The following is a 21,425-nucleotide window of genomic DNA, read 5'->3' as shown; positions in this document are numbered from 1 at the left end:
AACTGGCCATGTCAATTTGAGAGGGCAAGGGCTGAAGGCCTTGGGAAAGAGGGTATGTTAATGGAGTGTGGGGACTATCCTTATAAACACCGTGGGCTCTTCTCTCTAGGCTCATTGCCTCTTCTTCTGGACTCTCTTTTGTCCCCCCCCCCCATCTCTTTCAGCTTTCCAGAGCAACCAGTGTTGCCCTAGAGGCACGCACACACACACACACACACACACAGAGAGAGAGAGAGAGAGAGAGAGAGAGAGAGAGAGAGAGAGAGAGAGAGCGCTGGCTAGAGCAGAGAGGTTTCTGCCTAGCCCTATCCCAGTGAGCACACCTTTTGTACTTGGGATGTTAAGTGTGTGTGTGTGTGTGTGTGTGTGTGTGTGTGTGTGTGTGTGTGTGTGCGCGCGCGCGTGCGTGCGTGTATACAGAACCTGGGATGCACTTGTATGGATCTGTACTCCTTGCCTAGAGCCTGGCACAATGTTGCCCGCTCCTGGCCTAGAGTTGGCTTCTTTGTTGTCTTTGGGACCTTGGCTTTGCACTGGGGCTTTGTTCTCTCTTGGAGACCAGCTGGTTCCTTGCTGTGGTCCAACGCAATGGTGACTGATCCCCGGCCACCCATTCAGCTGCCCAGGGGCCCTGGGGCCAGTGTTTGTCCCCTGTCTTCCCAAATGGAGGCGTGTAGGGGCTTCCTGCCCAGAGTTTCAACCCTGCCAAGGCGGAGGGAATGGGGAACAGCTGCCTTGGCTGATTCCGGCTCCGTATGGATTTGGTTTGACAACAAAGTTCCCTCTGTGTGTTCTCAGGCCCCTTATGTAACTAGGGTGGGGGCAGGGGAGGTACAGGAGGAAATGTACTTGGAGACATCAGGAAGGGGCTTGGGAGAGAAGGGAGCTGGTGAGACCACTGAGGGGAAGAGTTAGTGAGTGAGTGAGTGAGTGAGTGAGTGAGTGAGTGAGTGAGGTGGAAGAGTGGAGGTTTTGATTCTGCCTCTGACCATTTCCTGCCTCCAGAAGTGGGTAGGGGATGACTTTCAGGCCTAGCACCCTTTCTTTCCATGCTGTCTTCCTCTTCTTGGACCCTTCCCATCAGCTAAGAAAGGGCTGTGGGCCAACCTGTTTGGGAGTGAGGCCAGGTAGGGTTTGGTAATGGGTCCTAGAAGTTGGTCCTTAACCCCACCCTTTAACTGAACAGATGTCATTGAACTGGGCAGTGGTAGCGTATGCCTTTAATACCAGCACTCAGGAGGCAGAGGCAGGTGGATCTCAGTGAGTATGAGGCCAACAGAGCATGTTTGAGGACAGCCAGAGCTACACACAGAAACCCTGTCTTGAAAACAAACAAACAAACAAACAAACAAGAAATATAAAATAAAATAAACTGACTCATTTTCTTCTCTTGCCATTGAGGTCCTGTTCCCTTGTCCTAGACCAGCCCTGCTTCCAGAACCTTGGGCTACTTCCTTTTGCCAGTGACTAGAAGGCAGCTCTTCCCTGCACCCTGCCAGGACAAGTGGTAGCCAAGCTGGCCACCTTCTTAACTCCACTCAGCCTGCAGGTTAGCACCATCTGTGGCTCTGCCCCCTGCAACACCCAGTTCTCTATATCGTTTTCTCCTCAGCAGCTGTCCAAATCTCAGAGGGAAGAAAACATCCTTTCAGGAGCAGACTAACAGGCTGACAAGGCCAGCTGAGCTAGCTAGAGCCAGGTGTGCCCTGGAGTGGGGGTGGGGACCAGAGCCTGGGACCTGACATTTAATGAACACTAGAACAGACTTAGAGAATATTTGGTGGACCTGGTCTCTCTTGCCTCATAGGGAGTCTGCACCCCGAGGGGATTCATCTTTCTAGGTTACCTCAGAGTCTATTATCCGTGCCTCAGTTTCTCAGTTTCTCTGGTACCCGTTGTTGTTTATTCTCTCTTTTAAAAAGATTTTTGCTGCATCTGGAAAAGTGTCGCAAGGGCCATGCATGTTGAACTTGTAGAAAAGTATGTTTCCTAGAAGGGTAGGGAAAGGGACTATTGGCCAAGATACCAGTTATCCTGAGTATGGGTTTGGGGTTTAATAGCTAGGGTTTTGGATTTGTGTGTTGACCCCGCTGCACTGCTGCAGTTTACGTGGGGTCTCTGCCCTGAGGTACTCCATAGGATGATACCTGGGCCTGCTGCTCCATAGCGGGAGTAGGTGTAGGGTTTAACCCAGACATGCTGAACAAACCTAGACTCTTGTCCTCAGTCCCCAAGCACTGACTGGCTACAGTCCTGCGCTTTTACTGCCTTCTTCCAGGCCTGGGTGCTGGAGGATCATGGGAATGCTGAAGCCTAAGGCTTGAGCCCACACTCTGTATGAGGTCAGTGGGGGCTGGGCTTGGGGGCAGGGCGAAGGGTGGGAGGCAAATGGGGAGGACCGAGGGGAATTAGGGCTTTCTAGGTTTGGTACTCAGTGAGCTGAGAGGTCAGTCCCTCATATAGATTAGTCACACAGGACTGAACAACCCCAGAGGACGGCAGGGCAAGTGCAGGCTGTGAGTGTCAGCCACTCTATTGAATGGTGGTTTCACCCTCCAGCTCTGTGGGGACACTCCCCAGGGGTCCATCCTGTGGCTGAAGTGTGTCTCTGTCTTGAGACTTCTTGCCTTGCATCTTCCTTCTGTTTTTATTCCTGTGGCCTCCTCTTTGGTTTCCCCCTTCCCACTGCCTTTGAAGGTGACAGGAGGTGATCTTTCCTCTCAGAAGCTGGGTTTGGAAGGACAGAGGCCACAGGACCAGGGATTCCCTCTATCCAACTTTCAGAGGTCCCCCGAGAGCAGATGTAGCCACTCCCCGCTCCTCCAAGCTCCTCTCTGGCAGATAGCTCCAGGGACCTCCAGCCAAACAAACAAACAGCCAGAGCCAGAGCTGAAATTGACGAAACCAGAGAGCAATACAGCACCAAGGAATGGAGGAAGAGAGTGCACTGGCCTCCGGGGCCCAGCAGACCTCAGAAGCTGTATGTGGCTGTGGAGTGGGTAGGGCAGGGGAAGGAATGAGAGCTGCGTTTGTGAGGACTTGTGGGTATGTATGGAGCCACTGTGCTGCCGTGTGTGTTCTTAGTAACGGCCAGTATGCACTGAGAGGTATGTGCAAGTTATGGCGTAGAGGGCTTAAGTGTAGGTGTTACGGAGGCAAAGCGAGTTTGAAAGGGAGGGGCCACCGTGTCCCTTGGTTCTGTGATGTAATGAAGCTGTAGGTGCTCGGGCAGTAATTTCTACCCTCCCCACAAGGGGGTAGGTGGGGAAGAGATGGCCCTGGGTAGGTTCTGAAAACATGAACACCAGCCAGCCTGTTGACCCAGAGGCTCTGCTGCAGGACTTCAAAGCCTGAGCTTTTTCTGCAGCACTTAAGGCTCTCACCTTCCCCTACCCATGCTGTGTGTGTGTGTGTGTGTGTGTGTGTGTGTGTGTGTGTGTGTGTGTGTGTGTGTGTGTGTGAATTTGTGTATGAATGTGTGTGTATGCGTGTGAATGTGTGTGTATGGATGTGTATGTGTGTGTGTGTGTGTGAATGTGTGTGTGTATGGGTATATGTGTGTGTATGGGTATATGTATATGTGTGTGAATTTGTGTGTATGTGTGTGTATATGGGTATATATATGTGTGTATGTGTGTGTCTGTATGTGTGTCATGTATGGGTTTATGTATGTGTATGTATGTGTGTATATGTGTGTGTATATGTGTATGTGTATGTGTGTGTATGGGTATGTGTATATGTGTGTGTGAATTTGTGTGCATGTGTGTGTATATGGGTATATATATATATATGTGTGTGCATGTGTGTGTCTGTATGTGTGTATGTGTGTGTATGGGTTTATGTATGTGTATGTATGTATATATATGTGTGTGTCTATATATGTGTATGTGTGTGTATGGGTATGTGTATGTGTCTGTATGTGCGTGTATGTGTATGTATGTGTATATGTATGTATGCGTCTGTATGTGTGCATATGTACTAGTGTGTGTGTGTGTGTGTGTGTGTCCGTGTGTCTGACTAGCTCCTCTATCACTTCCTGCTGAGGACTGCCCAAAGAGCGCCTCTTTCTAACCTCTCCCTCGTCTGGAGACAGACTGATATGAGGGAGACTGTAAAGGGAGCCTGGCCTTGCTTCCTCCCTCTGCACATCTGTCTAGGAGGCCCTTTGCTCCCACACTGCCACCCTGCTCTTCTACAGCCTGGCCTTTCACACCTCCTTATACCTTTAATTCTGGGCTCTTCCTAGGAATCCAGACTCCCCCTATGGATACCTAACGACTTCCTTGCCACTGTGGGTCATTGGCCCACTTAGAGCTGACCAGATGTTCTGGGGCAGGGAGGAGGGAGTACAGACCTGCCGAAAAGATCCGATTTGGGGAGGGACTTCTAACAGCCGACAGCAGCAGGCGTGAAGCTCTGGGGAAAGTTAGGGAGCACAGCTAGTTCCCAGCTGACAAAGCTTTGATTTAAGGTAAAAGAAAAAGTTACAATGACATGTGGAGAATACAGTGATTAAAAAAACTTTTCTAATATATAAAGGCAATACACACGGAGTAGAAACTATTTAGGGGTTTGAGTTTTGCCTTTACCAGGCCAGTAACATGCAGGATGGCTATCATGTGATACTGGAGAAGGACAGAACCCCTTCCTGCCACAAAGTCACATGTGAACATTGGCGCCCTCCCGACAGTAGGCTGCGTTGTCAAGATAGGGTGTTTAGCACATAGATCGTGGATATTAAATGCATTTTAGAGTTGCAGTATTTTGAGCTCATAAGGCTTTTTTAGGACGTAAAAATGTCCATCGTAGGCCACAGTGCCTCTGTCTGAGCCAGAGAGGGTCATTCATTATAGAAGGAACATGGCTCTGGGAGAAGCTGCTTAGAGAGTGGCACTGTCTGGAGGACCCACCTAGGCTAAGAGGGTCTGCCCAAGGTCTAGCTGGCTGGCTGGCTGTGTCGGGTGGAACCAGCGCAGAGCCTGGGCACTGACTCTGATGCAGAGATATTGCACTTGGAGAGAGGGGAAAGAGTAGGTGGCCTTCCTCTCCAGTGTGCCTGTGAACTGTCCAGATTTGGCTGTGTTCTCCAGTGCGGGTGTGAATGTGGACCTGGGATCGTGACCTGGGACAGGAGAAAACTGACACTCACCACCCATAAATACAAAAGAAAGAGCAGGAGTGCATGAGATGATTTGACAGTACTCGGAATTTCTCAGGGCTGCACAATTGCACTGGGAATCTTTTAACATTTAATCCAGTGGTGCCATTCCTTTACTAATACCCCACTGTGACTTTTTAGGACACCTAAACAACCCCGTGTTCCCCGGGTGGCCCGTGCGGGGTCTCAGATCTCCTGGTCCCCGGGCTATCCTCGATACCACATTTGGCTCTCTCTGACCATCTTTACATCTGACAGATTTGGGTCTTTGTATTTTTCTCAGTCCGTAACCTTCTGTCCCTGCCCCATATAGATCTCAGGTTAAACCCAGCTTCTTTGAGAGAGGGCCCCAACTAGATTGCAGAGGACCTGCCCAGTTACTCTCCGCACCACTGCCCTGGGTCAGTGGCTTCCCAGTATGAGACATTGTTACATTACTTTCATGATTTCTCTCCTTGTCATATGCCTGTCTCTACTTAAGTGTAAACTATGTCTGTGGGCCCGTTGTCTCATCTCTAACTCTTGGTGTTAACAGAACAGTGGCCTGGATTTGGGGCCTGTGGCCCACACTGGCTTTGGTTTCTGTTCCATGCCCAGCCTTTTGTTTCTTTGTTTGTTTTAACTTGTTTGTTAGTTTTTTGAGACAGGGCTTCTCTCTGTAGCTCTGACTGTCTTGGAACTCACTCTGTAGACCAGGCTGGTTTTGGGCTCAGAGATCCGCCTGCCTCTGCCTCCAGAGCACTGGGATTAAAGGCATGTGCCACTATCTCTTAGGTCCTTGTTGTATTTTTGAAGCCTAGGGGTACTGTTCCTGAACTGCTCTTTTGGGGAGTAGGTAAGGGAGGAGTTGCTCATGGCTCTCCTGCGCCCTGTGGGACTACTCTGTAGGTGATCTCACTTTGGGGTTCTGTGCGGTAACCCTAGAATCAGAGTCATCAGAGCTGGTCACCAGGTGCAAGATCAGTTCCTCTGAAACCACCAATGAGTGTGAAAGCAGGAGGAAGTGATTCGTAGAATTATAAACACAGATAACGTTGGCTCCACCAGCTGTCCCAGGGAGCTCTGGCAAACTCCTGGCCTGTTGCACTCCCAGGTCTTTGCAGAAGGCATGGCTGTCATTGTGTGTGGTGTTGCTAACCTATACAGAGCTGTTGTGTGCATTAGAAATAACCTCTCCATCTGCGCATGGCCTTGCACCATCTATGAAGCAGAGAGAGGGCTGGGTGATCCATCCTGGATGGGGTGTGTGTGTGTGTGTGTGTGTGTGTGTGTGCATCTGTGTCTGTGTGTTTGTGTCTGTGTGTGTCTGTGTGTGTGTGTCTGTGTCTGCGCGTGTGTGTCCCATGTGTATTTGTGCTAGTCTCTGTCCTTGGAGTGGGACACAAGGAAGAGTAAGAAGACCAGGTCTATGACCAAGGCAGGAGCTGCACATATGTCCTTCAGACCAAGGTCAGCTGCTTCCACCTCAGCACAAACCTAATAGCCACTGTTCTTTGCCACTTTAAGTCACTCTACCAGATTGAGCTGCTGTGTTTTCACCCCTCAGTCACACAGCAGAGAACCTGTGACCTGGAGTCTCAAAAAAAGAGAGACCTAAAGTAATTCAAAATTCAGGTCCAGGTATGTGAGACTCTTAACGCTGTAGTCTTACTTGTAGAATTTTACCTTAGGTCTCTCTCCTTCGCACTGAGTTTTTATTTCAATTAAAAGTGCAGTGTACTCACCACTTTAAGGAAGTTAAAGCCCCAAAGCGTGTCTGAGAGGCCAGTGTGGTGGTGCATTCCTCCAACTACAGCACTTGAGAGATGGAAACAGGGGGATCAGGAGTCCAAGGCTATCCTCAGAGTGAGCTAGAGGCCAGCATGTGCTGTCTGAGACCTGCCTCAGATACACACAGACAGATGGATGGACAGGCAGATGAACACGTGCGTGCATGCATGTGTGTGCACACACACCCACCCACACATACATACATACATACATACATACATACATACATACATACTCCCATCTCAAATACAAGTTTCAAGTTCCAAGCTCACACCTGGAGTCCTATCATTCCAGAGGCTGGAGCGTGAGGATTGTGAGTTTGGGACCACCCTAGATAACACAACGTCCCGCCTTCACTTAAATAAAAAGTTTTAAAAGACAAATCCCCCAGAATGAAAAATGTCTCTTCCTTCCAAACTCTGCTCCCCATTCAAGGCAACCACCTCCGTTTATTTCTGCGTCCTTCCGATTAAATTATTCATATGCAGATAGATGTATGCACGATGTAAGCTTTTGCTAAAAGTGAATCTGGAGATGCACACACTGCTTCTGCGTGGTTCTAGGAATTTAATACTGGACTTCAGGGGTCACTTGGTGGCAGAATGTGTAGATTTAGATTCTCTCTCCACTGCATAGTGTTTTTCAATCTCTGTCATTATGGCATTGACATAGTCTGTGTGGCTAGACATTTACATTGTTCCCACTTTTTGCTGATATACAAAGAGCCAGGAGCCTGGCGCTGTGACAAGTACCCATAGTCCCAGCCCCAGAGAGTGAAGAAAAGGGGTGGTTATGCTTAGCAATTTGATACCAGTATGGGTAGCATAGTTAGACCTGTCTACAAAAACAATGATAAAAAATACATAGAGGTGCTCTATGAGGACCTTGATAGACAGGTCTCTGTGCAAACACCAGGCTTCTAAGCAGAGTAAACTTCTGCCAGTGGATTCCGGGGAAACAAGGATGTTGATAAATATTGCCCAATCTTTACCCACAAAGTTGACTTGGTTTTCAGTTCCACTTACGGAGCCCCATTTCCCTTATTCTCCTCCATTGCTGTATGCCATAGATCTCTGTGGAGATCAGTGAAAAAATGGTGTCCCGGACACACTGGAGTTTGGAGTTTTCACTCTGGTGTTGGGGCCCTGACTCAGGCCCTGGCGTATACAGATAAGAGCTTTACCCGGTCTGCGGTCTTTACATGTAGGTGAGTATCTTCTCATATGTGCTGTTCATATTCTCCACAGTAAGCTGCATGTTTATTTTTTTCTCCCCCTCGAGGTATAGTCTCATTTAGCTCAGGCTAGCCTCAAAATCTCCATGGAGCCAAGAACCACCTCGCACTTCTGCTCTTCCTACTCTCAGTTCCCGTGTGTCAAGGGCTGAGATGACAGACGTGAACCGTCACACCCGACTTAGTGCCGAGGGTTGAGTCTTGGCCTTGCATGTGCCAGGCAAACATTCTTCCCACCAAGCCACATCTCCAGCCCCTCAACTTAAAAACATAACAAGAGACTAGCGTTAACCAACCAAGTTGTGAAATTAGTAAAAGCAAACAGTTCCCCATGTTCTGTCAGGCTTTCTTTTCCCTATAAGAGAGAAAGGCGTGAAGGGTTGAGTGGCATTGCCCTTACCTAGCAGAGGAGGACCCGGGGTTGATCCATAGTCCCATCGAAAAGGAAAGAAATACAAGGTTGAGGCAAAAGTGGGAGAATCGGGTGCAAGTCTGACCTTGGCTACAAGAGCTCCCATCTAAAATGGAGGAGGAGGAGGAAGAGGAGGAGGAAGAGGAAGAAAAGGAGGTAGTGAGGGAGGAGGGGAAGGAGGAGAAGGGGTGGGGGAGAGGTTGGGAGTCAAACTGCTCATTAGGTATAATCCCAGCCCAGGGAGGGAGAGGGAGGGAAGGGGGGGGAAAGGGGGATATTACAAGTATAAAACTAAAGGATTACATCTATAGTCAATTCTTCTAACGTGTCCAGAATTTGTCACTCAAAGTTGGGTATACCTCTGTTTATACCACACACACATAATTCACACACACACACACACACACACACACACACACACACACACACACACACACTACAAACAGTATTGTTTTCTGTTCCATACTTTATCGGCTTGTAACACATAGAAGTTAAATTTATACTTTTAGGTTTATCTGAATCGATCCACATGGATTAATTAGTCAGTTTAAGCAGTACTCAATTGTGCGAACAGACCACAGTTTACTTAGCCAGCTCTCTACCTGGTACCTATTTTTCTGTTCTGCTGTTACATTGCTCTTGGATGGGGTGTCCGTATGAAAGGGAGGTTTATTCTGAGGTACACCCGGGAATGGGATCGCTAGACTTTGAGGTGTGTATGGCTTTCTTTCTCTTTTTGTAAAATACATTTTCTGATTGTGTAGCCTAGGCTGGTCTTGAACTCTTGTCTTCTGTCTCAGCTAAGTGCTAGAATTATAGGCTAGGATTACAAGTATGTACCATCAGACCTGACTCCCTGATTTATTGTGGGGGAAAATACATAATCATAACCTTATATTTTCTTATATTTTCTATCTTAATCATTTAAAAATTTTAAAGTGTGTGTGTGTGTATGTGTGTGTGTGTGTGTGTGTGTGTGGTGTTCATGTGGAGTCTAGAGGGCAGCCTTCAGTGTCATCTTCGGGAACACTACCTTTTTTTTCTTTTTGAGATAAGATTTGCTGTCATTGCTCTGGAGTTCACAAGCTTGTCTGGGTATATACTGCTATGCTCACAAAGCGATTATTTCTTTTTAGGTTTATTCAAATTGACCCAGGGGTCTTTACATGGATTTTGGGGACTGAACTCAGGTCATTGTGTTTCAGGGCAAGTCCTTGATGGATTGAGCCATCCCCCTGCCTCCTTTCATAGCCAATTATAAGTACATAGGTCAAGGGTATTAGGTACATTCATAGTGTGCAGCCGTCTCCACCATCACACTGAAGAACTCTTCGTTGTATGAAACAAAAATGGTGAACCCCCTGGACAACTCGTTTTGTGGCTCCCACCCTATCCCCTCAACCACGTTTCTACATCCTGTTGCTATCCTTCTGACTACTGAGCACTCTGAAGTAGAGTCAGACAGTGTGTCTTTGTGACTGCATCATTTGACTTAGCATATTGTCCTCAGTGTTCATCCATTATGTACCAACGGTCAGAAGAAACACGGGCACCAATGTCCCTGATTGGATTGCCTCTACACTTTGGATCTCATGACTGACCAATGCTGCAGAACATAAATTTCCTGGACGTCACGGTTTCATTTCCATTGGGTACATACCCAGAAGTAGAATTGTTGGATCTAATTGTACCCTTTGTTTTTCTTTGGCTTAGTGGGGTTTTTTTTTTTTATTATTCCAATTTGTGGGATTGCTGATACTTGTAGATCACATGCGTTGTGTGTGACTCATTTGAAGCCTGAGTCTTGAGCCCTGAGCACCACTGTGAGGCAGGAAGTGGCTTTGGGAAAGTCTCTTCTGAAGAGACAGCTGCCCAGCAAAGAACCTTTGCTCAGGAGCCCCAGGTTCTGCCTGGCAACAGTGAGAACGACTTCCTCAGTTGACCTCCTTCCTCCCCACTCCGCTATGCTGTATCCCACCAATGCATCTGTGAGTCTGGGCCAACAGGTGGGTCAGGGCTCAGTGCCGGGCGGAGCCTGGGCAGGGGCGCTCTGCTTATCCTTCCAGGCAACTGCAGTCTTGTGCCGTGGTGTAGGAGTAGAGGCAGCCACTGAGAGGACAGACAGGTGAGCACAGTTTTGGGAATGTGTGGGAGCTGTGGCCGAGCCCTTCCCTTTGCTGGAGTGGAACAGAACTGGAGCGGAGCGGGTTGCTGTGCGTCATGCCAAGTGCCTGCTCTGTCCTGGCCTGGCGCTGAGGCTGTGGGCTTAAAAAAGCGTGATCCGTCTTAAGTTTGGACTCCTCTGGAGACTTAGTGTTGGTACTCTGATTTTGTTGTTTTGGGTTTTTATGTAGGCGTTTTGTTGTTTTTTGACAAAATCACACTCTGTAGCCCTTGCCACCCTGAAAGTTGCTATATAAGCCGGCCTTGAACTCTTAGAGAGCTACCTGCTTCTGCTCCCCACCGCTGCCTTGCCACTCACTGGCTTGCCACTGCCTCCCGAGTGCTGAATTTAAAGGTGCGTGCCTGAAGGGGATACCCCATTTTCTCGAGGAGGAATCCCAGTTCGGACTACAGAGGCCAAGTTGGACTTCAGGTTTTTCAGAGTCTAGTGCTTCGAGCCCTCCTCAGCCGGGTCCCTGTGTTTTATGCCAAGCTATCTTGAGGAGCATGTGAGAAGGAAAGAGAAATAGGGTGCCAGTGGGCCCTTACCTTTCCTGCGGCCACGCAGAGTCTGCTGTCTTCAGCTTCTGCTGTGTTCCAGCAGCCTGGACCTGGTGGTAGTTGAGTCAGAGACGTCAACTGCCACATCTGCAGAAACCGTATGTGCCTTGTGATAAAGCCGACACAAGTGTCCTTTGTGATAAAGCCGACACAGGTGTCCTTTTGAAAGTACCCATGGGCATTTGGCAGATTGTTGTCACCCCTGCTGGCCCTGAGTTCCCAGTGTGTGACTCTAGCAAGCCTCAGCGCCGTGGCTGTCCAGGTCAGCACTAAAGAGGGTCTGGAGTTTTCTAACTTGACGGAACTTTCTGCTCACGGTTCTCTGGCTTATTTGGTTGAGTGAGCGAATGATAATAATGTAGGCATTTGCTCATTTTAAAATCTGCCAGTTTCTTACCGCGTACCCCGTATTCAATTTGGTGTTGGGGAGACTAGTCTAGTGGACATTAGAGATAGCATGGGGTAGCTGCCACAGTGGAGCTGAAGCAAACCGGTGTGACGAAGGTGAATGTGAGGATGAGAAGGGTCCTGGCAACTCGGTAGCTCGGAGGATGCTGTGGCCAAGAAGGGCGGGGAGTCTGGCCTTAACACGATTCTGAGTCCCACAGGCATAACACTATTGAACGCATCCTAACAGAGATCCAAACATGAAACTGTTGGCTTTGACGCATGCCTTTGCCTCTATCCAGCTTCTGTTCTTCGGTGTGCAGATTGCGGGGTGGGGAACATATGGCCAAAGTTTTCTCATTGGGGAAGGAAGATACCTTTAATGGGGAGGAGATACAGTGACGATAATTAGACCTGCATAGTACAAGGACCTTGAACCCCGTTCAGTCCTCCTGTCTGTGCCTTTTCACCTGTTGATGTTCGGGAATGCACCACCGTGCTAGGCATAGTGCTATAGACCTATAGTGACAGCATGTGGGCAGGAGGATCTAACGCTCATGGACATCTTGAGTTGCATAGAAAATAAGACCCTGCCTCACAAACTGACAACCACCCCACATCCCCCAAGAGAACACAAGGTAAAGATAGCACTTTTAAACCTATCTTTACTCAGGGGTGGAGAGATGGCTGAGTAGTTAAGGGCGCTGGCTGTTTTTCCAGAGGACGTGGGTTTGTGTCTGAAACTGCAGTTTCACAGAATCTGATGCCCAGTTTTGACCTCTGTGGTTACCAGGCAGTGCACATGGTACACAGACACACATGCAAAACACTTGGGCATGTAAAATTAGCCAATTTTAAAAAGACTTAGGGATGGGTGCGGTGCCATAGATCTTTATTCCCAGGCCCCAGAAGGCAGAGGCAGGTGGATCTCTGTGAGTTCAGTCCAGCCTGGTCTCCATATTTGACTCTGCCAGGCCAGCCAAGGCTGTGTACTGAGATCCTGTCTACATTTTCACTCACCTTTCTTTCGCTCCTGTTTTACATGGCTTCAGTCTTGGGTTTACTTCTTATACTTGAAGATGGGGTGCTGCTTATATCCACTATTTGTGGACATTCCCCTTGTCTCACTTGGGATCACTTAGACATCTGTTTACAGGCACGAGAAGACTGTGGGAGGGGCTCTACCTTCCTTTTGTAGACCAGGGACCCAAAGTTTAAGGAAGCCCAGTCATCTCTAAGTCACATAGCTTGCCAGCGGGCGAGATCAGGTCGAGTAGCCTGCCCCCAAAGTGCAGCTCTTGGCCAGGAGAAGACAGAAGGCTCTGTCCAGCCAGCTCCATCTGACCTGCCCATTCGCTCAAAAATGAATGCTCATCGAGGTGGGCTCTGTAAAAGTTTGCAAAGAGTAGGCATTGGGGTGAGATAAGATAGAGGTTGAGTGGGGACAGAGAAGAGCCTATGGACAGTTAAGACATTGTCACCTTGTATTGTGCTTCTGTGCTCAGATGACCTGAGAGAAGTCAAGAGGCAGAGGGAACAGTCTTCTTACCTCTACAAACTGTCTGGCTTAGGACTCTCCTATAAAAATAGAATGGGAGCCATAACCACAAACCACTTAGAATGGGGCTATAGACAGAGTGCTCAGTGGTTAAGAGTATTTGATGCCTTTGCAAAGGATCCAGATTTAGTTCCCAACACCCATATTGGGCAGCTCACAACTGCTTGTAACTCCTGCTCTCCTTTGGGTCCTGCAGGGACCTGCATGCATGAAGTGCACATAGATACATTCAGGTACACACATGCACACACATAAAATTAAAAAAAAAAAGTGACGTACACCATCAATGTCATCAACACTTGGGAACCAGAGGCAAGAGGATCTCTGTGAGTTTGAGACCAGCCTGGTCTACATAGTATTACCTGGACAGCCAAAGCTATGCAGAGAAACCCTGTCTCAATTTAAAAAAAAGAAGGAGGAGGAGGGGGAGGAGGGGAAGGAAGAAGGGGGAGGAGGAAGAAGAAGAAGGAAGAAGGGGAGGAGGAAGGAGGAGGAGAAAGAAAAGAGGAGGAAGAAGAAGAAGAGAAGGAGGGGAGGAGGAAGAGGAGGAGAAAAATGAGATTACTTTAATGTTTTTGTGTGTATGTGTGCATACACATGCACATGTGCATGCATGTGCCACAGTGTACACGTGGAGGTCAGAGAACACGCATGGAAGAGCGTTCTGTTTGTCTACTGCGTAGCTCCTGCGAATCAAATCTAGGTCATCAAGCTTAGTGGGAATTGCATTTATTCACTGAGCCATCTCTTCAGCCTTTGTTTTGAGACAGAGTCTTATGTAGCCCAGGCTGGCCTCAGACCTGCTGTATAGCTGAAGATAACCTTAAATTCCTGACCATCTTCCCTCTGTCTCCCAAGCACTGGATCATGTTTTGAAAAAAAAATAAATAAATAAAGTGGTGAAATTACTTTTACTATTGTAATATTGTCAAAATATTGCACTTTCAATGTGTAATTACTGTAGTTAGGTGATAAGTTTGCCTTTTAAAAATTAGAATGTTTGTGAAGTCAACAAATGTCCTCTACTTAGAACCCCTGTCAGTGATAACTGGCTGCATAAGTACTTCTGCTTGTTTATTTTCCATTTTTTGCGCTCTCTCTCTCTCTCTCTCTCTCTCTCTCTCTCTCTCTCTCTGTGTGTGTGTGTGTGTGTGTGTGTGTGTGTGTGTGTATTCATGGAAGGCAGAGGACAGCTTCTTTCAAGAGTCAATTCTTTCCTTTGAGTATATGGCTCCTGGGATCAAATTCAAGTCATTAGTCTTGGCGACAAACACCTTTACCCACTGAACCATCTTTTCTTATAACCTGACCCAGGTATTTTAAGTCACGTGAGCTTGTTGGTATTGTGTGGCCAGATTAGGGCTAGTATAATCCACTATTTCCAGATAAGGCGTCTGTGGGCCAGAGGAGAGAGGGCCTGGCTGTGCTGGTGGGGAGCCAGCCCAGATTCCAGTATCTTAGGCTCCTGGGTAGGCAGTGTTGGAAAAGAGCTGTCTTCAGGAGGCCCTGCTTGGAGCAACCTGAGACAGGTTACTATTGGCAACCATTTCTCCTTTATTTATCCTGTCCCTGACCTGGCCTCCTGACTGGCTACTTGGTCACATGGACTTCAGCTTTCTAGCCCTGAGAATTTATGGAATTTGGTATCTGCCCTTCTAGGCAAACACCAGAAGTAAAAATTTCAGGCGGCTCCCTGTGAGGTCTTGTGACTAGCAAGATATCACATGGATGTCTTGACGTTGTTTCATCATTAAGACACTCTATTAGATGGATGATAAAATGTTTCTACATGGAAGTCTTCCAGGCTGTGATGTTAGGGTAGGTGTGGAACCCAAAGGAGGGCACCGGAGAGAGCCTTGTGATTACACTGGGAAGGTTGTGTTCCTCCCCTTCATTTGTGCTTGGATGGTTTGTAGGACGCCCCTACCTTCCACAGGTGGCTGGGGAACCATTTGGTCAGTTTCTCTTTTCCTCTGCAGTCTCTAAACGAATAGCCTGGAAGAGTCTCCATTAGGCCTCCTGTGATCACTCCACACAGGGATGGGAACTGACCTCCAGCCAGGACATTACTGGGGCCTGTACCAGATGCCAAGGGGACCCAACCCGTTGCCACAATGTCTCCCGTTCTTTTACCACCTATATGTTATGGCAGTGATTCCCGATGAATAGATCCATTTGATAATCCAACCAATTTGTATTGAGAGCCAACCGTGTGCCGAGCACAGTTCTAATTATTGGTGGTGCAGCAGCAGGAAAAAGAATCATTACAGGTAGGAGAGCATGAGCCGTGTCGGAGGGCTGCTGCTGGAAGTGTGGAGAAGGTAAACCAAGTGCTAGAGGCACTGATACCCAAGACCGAGTGTAGACACACCCCTCAGGCCTCGTTTATAGCCAGCGCAGAGGCCAATGGAAGGCGTGTGCCTCGTTTCCCTCACCAAGTCACAGGGGCAAGATACATGAGAGAACAGTTAGGCCATGAAGGAGAAAGGAGTTGGCAATGTGGGTCCCCAGAGATCTGCAAAGACAGCTCATGTGGTTCTTCGTTGGCATGGGGAAGTAAGCCATTGACTGGAGATCACCGTAAAGCAGAACCAGGATGCTGACCATCTACTGACATGAGGGCCCCTGAGGTTGTATTAATTACAACAGGTGAAGAAGAGCGGCTCTTCTTTCTTCCAATGTCCTTATGTAGGCCTCCAGCAGGTATGGCCCAGATTAAAGCTATATACCACCACACCTGGATTGAAACTTGCTTTGTCCCAGGCTGGCCTTGAACTCAGATATCTGTTTGCCTCGGTCTCCTGGGATTAAATGGGTGTACTACCTTGCCTGGGCCTAAGCTTTTCATGCCCACTATGCTTCAAGATCTCCATGTCAAGATCCGGGTCAGAAGCCTCTGTCTTCCTGCCTCAAGAGCTGAATCACAGGTGTGCCCTCCATTTCTGGATTATTGTTCATTCCAAAGGTAGTCAAGTTGAGCCACTCTGCCATGGGTTAGTTTTATTAGGGGGTGTCTATAGTTTCTACTAAAGATTAAGAATGGGGTCCCAGAGAGGTGATAGTTTGATCCTAAATCGGTTCCCCAGTAGGTGTCCTGGTTGACTGTGTTATTGTGCTGTTGGCCCCATTTTACCTCCGTCTTTTGCCCTTCACTTTTTCTCTGTCTCTGTCTCTAAATGGAAGCAGTTACAGTGCATTATCTAGAGGCTTTAGATTAATGCTTGGACAGCCCCATAGCAGTGTCTGGAGTTCTGGCATTTGGTAACATGGGAAAGGCCTGAATGGAGTCTAGTATTTACAGTTCAACTATGCTACTAAGTGTCCTATAGCCTACAAGACGCTGCAGCCATGAGTTACCTGGCTCCTAAAACCCATAGAACAGAGGTTGAAAGAACCCGATTTCAGTAATAAAAGTAATAGTAATAAAAGACAGAGTATCTTTCACGTACCTACGGTGGCATGTGCCCATAATCAGGCACTCTGGTGGCGGAGACAGGAGGATCCGGCATTCTAGGCCAACCTAGCTTACATAGTGAGTTTAAAGTCAGCCACAGCAAAGCAATGGGACTGGCGTTTTTATTTTTAAAATTTTTAATTAATTTTTATTTCATAAAATCATTTTCACTCCCTCCCCAGACTCTTCCCTGATACACGCCTCCTTCCCTGCACCAAAGTTTGGTGTTTTTTTAAATACCCATCAAGTCCAGTTCATACTGTCCATATATTCTTGGGTGTGTAACCTTCTGCCGGAGTGTGGTTGACTTACCAGTGACTACAGGAAGAGAAGAAAATGGACTCTTCCTCTCCCAGGAACTGTCAGTTGCCAATAGCTCCCTGGCTAAGAATGGGACTTCATGCTCACCTCACCTCTTCAGGCTGGGATTGGGTCTGCCCTGAGCGTGCACAGGCCTTCTACATGCTGTCACAATCTCTCTGAGTTTATTGTGTAGCTGGCCTGCTGCGTCCCAAAGACATCTTGTCATCTACTTTCTTTGGCTTTTATACCCTTTCTACCCATTCTTGTACAATAGCCCTGAGCCTTGGAAGGAGGCCGTGTGATATGGATGTTCCGTTTAGGGCTGAGAACCACGTAGTCTGGCTCTGCACTTTTACTGTCTGCTGCAAGATTCTCTGATGAGGCCAGCTTTAGACAGTTTGGAAATGTAAATTCAATGATATAATATTTGTCTAGCATATGCAAGGCCCTGGATTTGAACCCAGAAACACACACACACACACACACACACACACACACACACACACACACACACAGAGTCATTACCACTTTTCAAACATCTGCTCTATAATAACTTTTGTAATTTAATCTGGAGACACAAAGAAGCCCCTGGTCAGATATTATTATTTCATGGGCAAGATACAACTGATCAATCATTCTATAATGTGAAATTATACTTTGCTATATAACTCGGGCATTCTAAATCTCTGATTTTGTAGGTCAGAGGATACAGAGCAAGACATACAAACCCGGTAACTCTGAGATGTAAGATTCTATGGCGATTTTAGTGCTCAAAGCAATGTGTAAACAATAGTTTGTGGGAACAAAGCATAAGTTTATTTAGAAATATCTGGACCAGTTCATAAGAGTAGGGTGTTAGAGGAAGAGGATTGCCTAGCCACTCAGAGTCAAGAAGGAGGAGGGCATTGTCTTAGTAACTCTGTGCCTTTGTAACAGCACATTATGAACAGGGTTATTTATGACAGGCGGAAATTTTCCAGCTCATGGTGCCAGGGACTGCCTCTCCCATGGTAGAAAAGGGAAAGGTAAATGTGTAGGGGTAGTGAGGACTCATTTTTTAATAAGGAACTGACTCCAGTAAACAGCTGTTCCCTCTGTAACTCCATATCCTTATCCAGAGGGAGGAGCTCTGAGGACCTAAACACATTTTAAAGATCCCACCTCTCAATTTGGACCTTAGAAATCTATAGTCTCGTCTCTGAAATCAGGTGTGAAGAGAGACCTATTCAAGGCAAACTTATCCAATTATGTGTGATTTTTCTTAATACCATTTCTTTTCTCTACCTTTTTTTTTTTTTTTTGTCTTTTCTATCTGTGCTTAAGATACTATTTTGGAGCTGGTATGATGACTTTTAATCCTAGCACTTGGGAGGCAGAGGCAGGTGGGTTTTCATGAGTTCGAGGCCTGCTTGGTCTACACAGAGTTCCAGGCTAGCCAAGGGCTACACAGTGAGCCTCTGTCTCAAGCACACACTGATAATATTTTGGGTAAAATAATTGCAGGTTTCTTTTTTCTAATTTGAATTTGTCTATACATTTTCCTCTAGCCACCACCATAGCTACTATAACTCTGGATATTTCCTGTCGTTTTTAAAACAAAATCCCGATTGTTTGATTTCACTAAATAAAGACTCAGGACCAGATGCTGTGGTGAAAGCCTACCAGCTCAGAGAAGCTTCGAGAGCACCCAGCTGACCTTCCTTCATTCCAGAAGGAAAGGTCCAGTTCTCCTTCTCCACAGTCTTAAATACCCTAATTAAACCGAATGCCCCTTTCTACTTCCTGTTCATTTCTCTATCCCTCCTCCTGACTTCCTCTCACTCTCTGCTGTTCACTTCTTCCACTCCCTGTTAGCCACTTGCTTGCTCTGCCTCTTGACCTATGGTTGACTTTATTTAATCCTGTTTACAATAAACAGAAAGCTCTTGGATTAAAGGAGTGTGCTAGGGCTGAACCACACCACAAGTAGGGCCAAGTTTTTCCAGTAAATAGTCATGGGGTTCACTGTGTAATCAAATATCCTGCAACATTTCCTCCTTTTTGTCTAAATAAAAATAATAGACTCTTTCTCTAACATCGAGAAACTATATACTATCTGGTAAGAATTACATTCACAACGTCCAGTCCATTTATACTTATAAACTTTTTTTTTCTTTTTTTCAGAGCTGGGGACCAAACCCAGGGCCTTGCGCTTGCTAGGCAAGTGCTCTACCACTGAGCTAAATCCCCAACCCCTATAAACTTCTTCTTAGACCGTTAAACATTTTCTTAAATCCTAAACAATTTAAGCTTAATTGTGAGACTATAACTAACTAGAATTCAACCCCATCCATATGTGAGAAGGATAAATATTACCTGAGTAAACAGGAAGTACAGAGCAAGCAGTTTCTGAAACCATAGAAATGAGAAAGATGGCTGGCTACACAAACAGTCATGCAAGAGTTCCTCTGCAACGCTGGAGCGTCCATCTCCTCAGCCTCCTGGCCCAGAATATCTGACAGATTTTTCTGTGAAGCAGGAATTATGAAGGACTCATCTGTCTTGTCATAGCAGAGTTCAGCAGTCAACTTTCTTTGTGTCCTGCTTGTCCACAGCTTAAATAGCATACTGTTAGCAGTTGAGGCAAGGGCAGTTTTTTGCCCCGTGGCTAGCTTTGCCACCTTTGAAGCGAACTCTGTATGGAGGTTCTTCGATGTCTTTGAAGCACTATGGCAGTGCTGCTAGGAGGTGATAAGTCTCATTGTCAAAAAAAGCCTTAAATTAACAAAACATCTTTAAATGCCATATTCTTCAAAACCTGAGGTTTTTGAAGACCATTTATAGTATATCTGAATAGGCCAATGTTGATTTTTTTTTCTGAATATTTACTACCTGCTCAGCCTTGGAAAAACTATTTCTGTAATAAATTACACTAGGATCTAACATAACAACCACAAGTTTGATTGTCTGTTAACTTGTATCTCTTAACTATCCCAAACAGTTTGTAATGGCAGCTTTTAAAAGGTCTAGAACTTAACACTGCATTTTAAAGAATTTCGTAGGTATGACAAATTAAAAGGAGTTAGCATATAGTATACCGTAACAAATATAACCTAAGGTTTCTATCAGTATACAAAATTCTATACCAGTGTAACCAAACACAACCTCAATTCTGCATCGGTCAACATACTAATGTAAGATTTTTAGCTAGTAGTAATCAATAATCTACCCTTTGTTTCTGTTATTCCTGTATCATTCCTGTATTCCCCCCATTTTGTCTAAATAAAAGGGAAAGATTATAACTCTAACACGGTAAGACTATTTACAATAATGAAGCCCTTTCTGCAAGCTTTCCACGATGCCCAGCTTGGCTGTACTTGGCAATCTTAGGATTAAATAATTTTGAAATAACATTTATATCTTAAAAGTTTTAGCAGACCAAGTGAAAACCAGAAATTACGAGATTAGTGGCAATAGAATAGTCCTGTTTTGTGTTTTCCTCTGTCCCATACCAAGTGGCTCTTCTAATGTGAGACAGGGATTTTGGATTTTCCTTTAACAAGCATGTCTGGGTTTAGAGAAGGAGAGAGCCATGCTCCAAATCTAAAGCCAACTTTAGTTTTAATTGGGACCATGTAAGAGAGCGTATGCCTGTTATATCTGTAGGAGATGTCAGAGACAAACTGGAGGTAGGCAATACCATTTGTCCAATTTACTCTTTCTCTTGGGACATATTCTCTTGTTGATCTATCCTCTTTCTTTAGATGTTCAGTGGTCTCTGGATTCCTTAGTTGGATGCTTTTATTCTCCTGGAAAGAGAAAAGGAAAACCTTGCCCCAATCCTAGCTGGGAGCTCTGTGATCAAATGAAAGGCATTTTATAGTCTTAATAAGTTAGTTTGGACTGGATGACCAAGCTACCTGACAAACTATTACTTCTTCTTATTCAGGAGATCTCTCTAGTTTGAATCTAATCTTTATCAATTTTGATGCTTTCCATAGCTTTTCTTCTCTTGTAGAAACAAAGGCAAAGCCTTATCTACAAAATAACACACATCCTGGTTTTCATCCTGAGGTCAACACACCTTTAAAATATACAGGATGGGGGCTGGGGATTTAGCTCAGTGGTAGAGCGCTTACCTAGGAAGCGCAAGGCCCTGGGTTCGGTCCCCAGCTCCGAAAAAAAGAACCAAAAAAAAAAAAAATATACAGGATGATTTAATTCAACAGTTTTTTTTTTCTACCATCCAGTGTCTCTCCACAGCTGTGGTCCCTTTCTCATTAACATTTAAAAATTTAAAGTTAATAAAGCACTATATAATCTATCTCTGGGGGTCTTCACCACCCCTTCCTACTTACTAAGCATATCTTTTAAAGTGTGTTTTGATCTTTTTATAACTGCTTGTCCTGTAGGATTGTATGGTATACCTGTAATATGCTTTATGTT

The 21,425-nt window shown here is 46.2% G+C and overlaps 1 protein-coding gene across 15 annotated transcripts in view; it reads left to right on the top strand.

Annotated features, from left to right (window-relative positions):
• Positions 1 to 21,425, top strand: part of St3gal4 (ST3 beta-galactoside alpha-2,3-sialyltransferase 4) — a 49,302-nt gene that overhangs the window by 7,964 nt on the left and 19,913 nt on the right. For 2 of the 15 annotated variants that reach the window (XM_087562703.1, XM_087562700.1), the window contains exons 1-2: positions 1,402 to 1,549; positions 2,279 to 2,342. Coding sequence is in view for 5 of the 10 variants with exons in the window: in XM_087562693.1 (XP_087418819.1) it covers positions 2,930 to 2,980 (51 nt within the window). In the remaining 5 variants the exon portion in view is untranslated. 15 annotated transcript variants of the gene reach the window in all.

Source organism: Rattus norvegicus, chromosome 8 (genome assembly GCF_021556685.1).
Source record: "Rattus norvegicus strain SHRSP/BbbUtx chromosome 8, alternate assembly SHRSP_T2T, whole genome shotgun sequence".
Lineage (NCBI taxonomy): Eukaryota > Metazoa > Chordata > Mammalia > Rodentia > Muridae > Rattus > Rattus norvegicus.
Note: the sequence above shows the minus strand (reverse complement) of the source record. Positions and strands in the feature narration are given on the sequence as shown.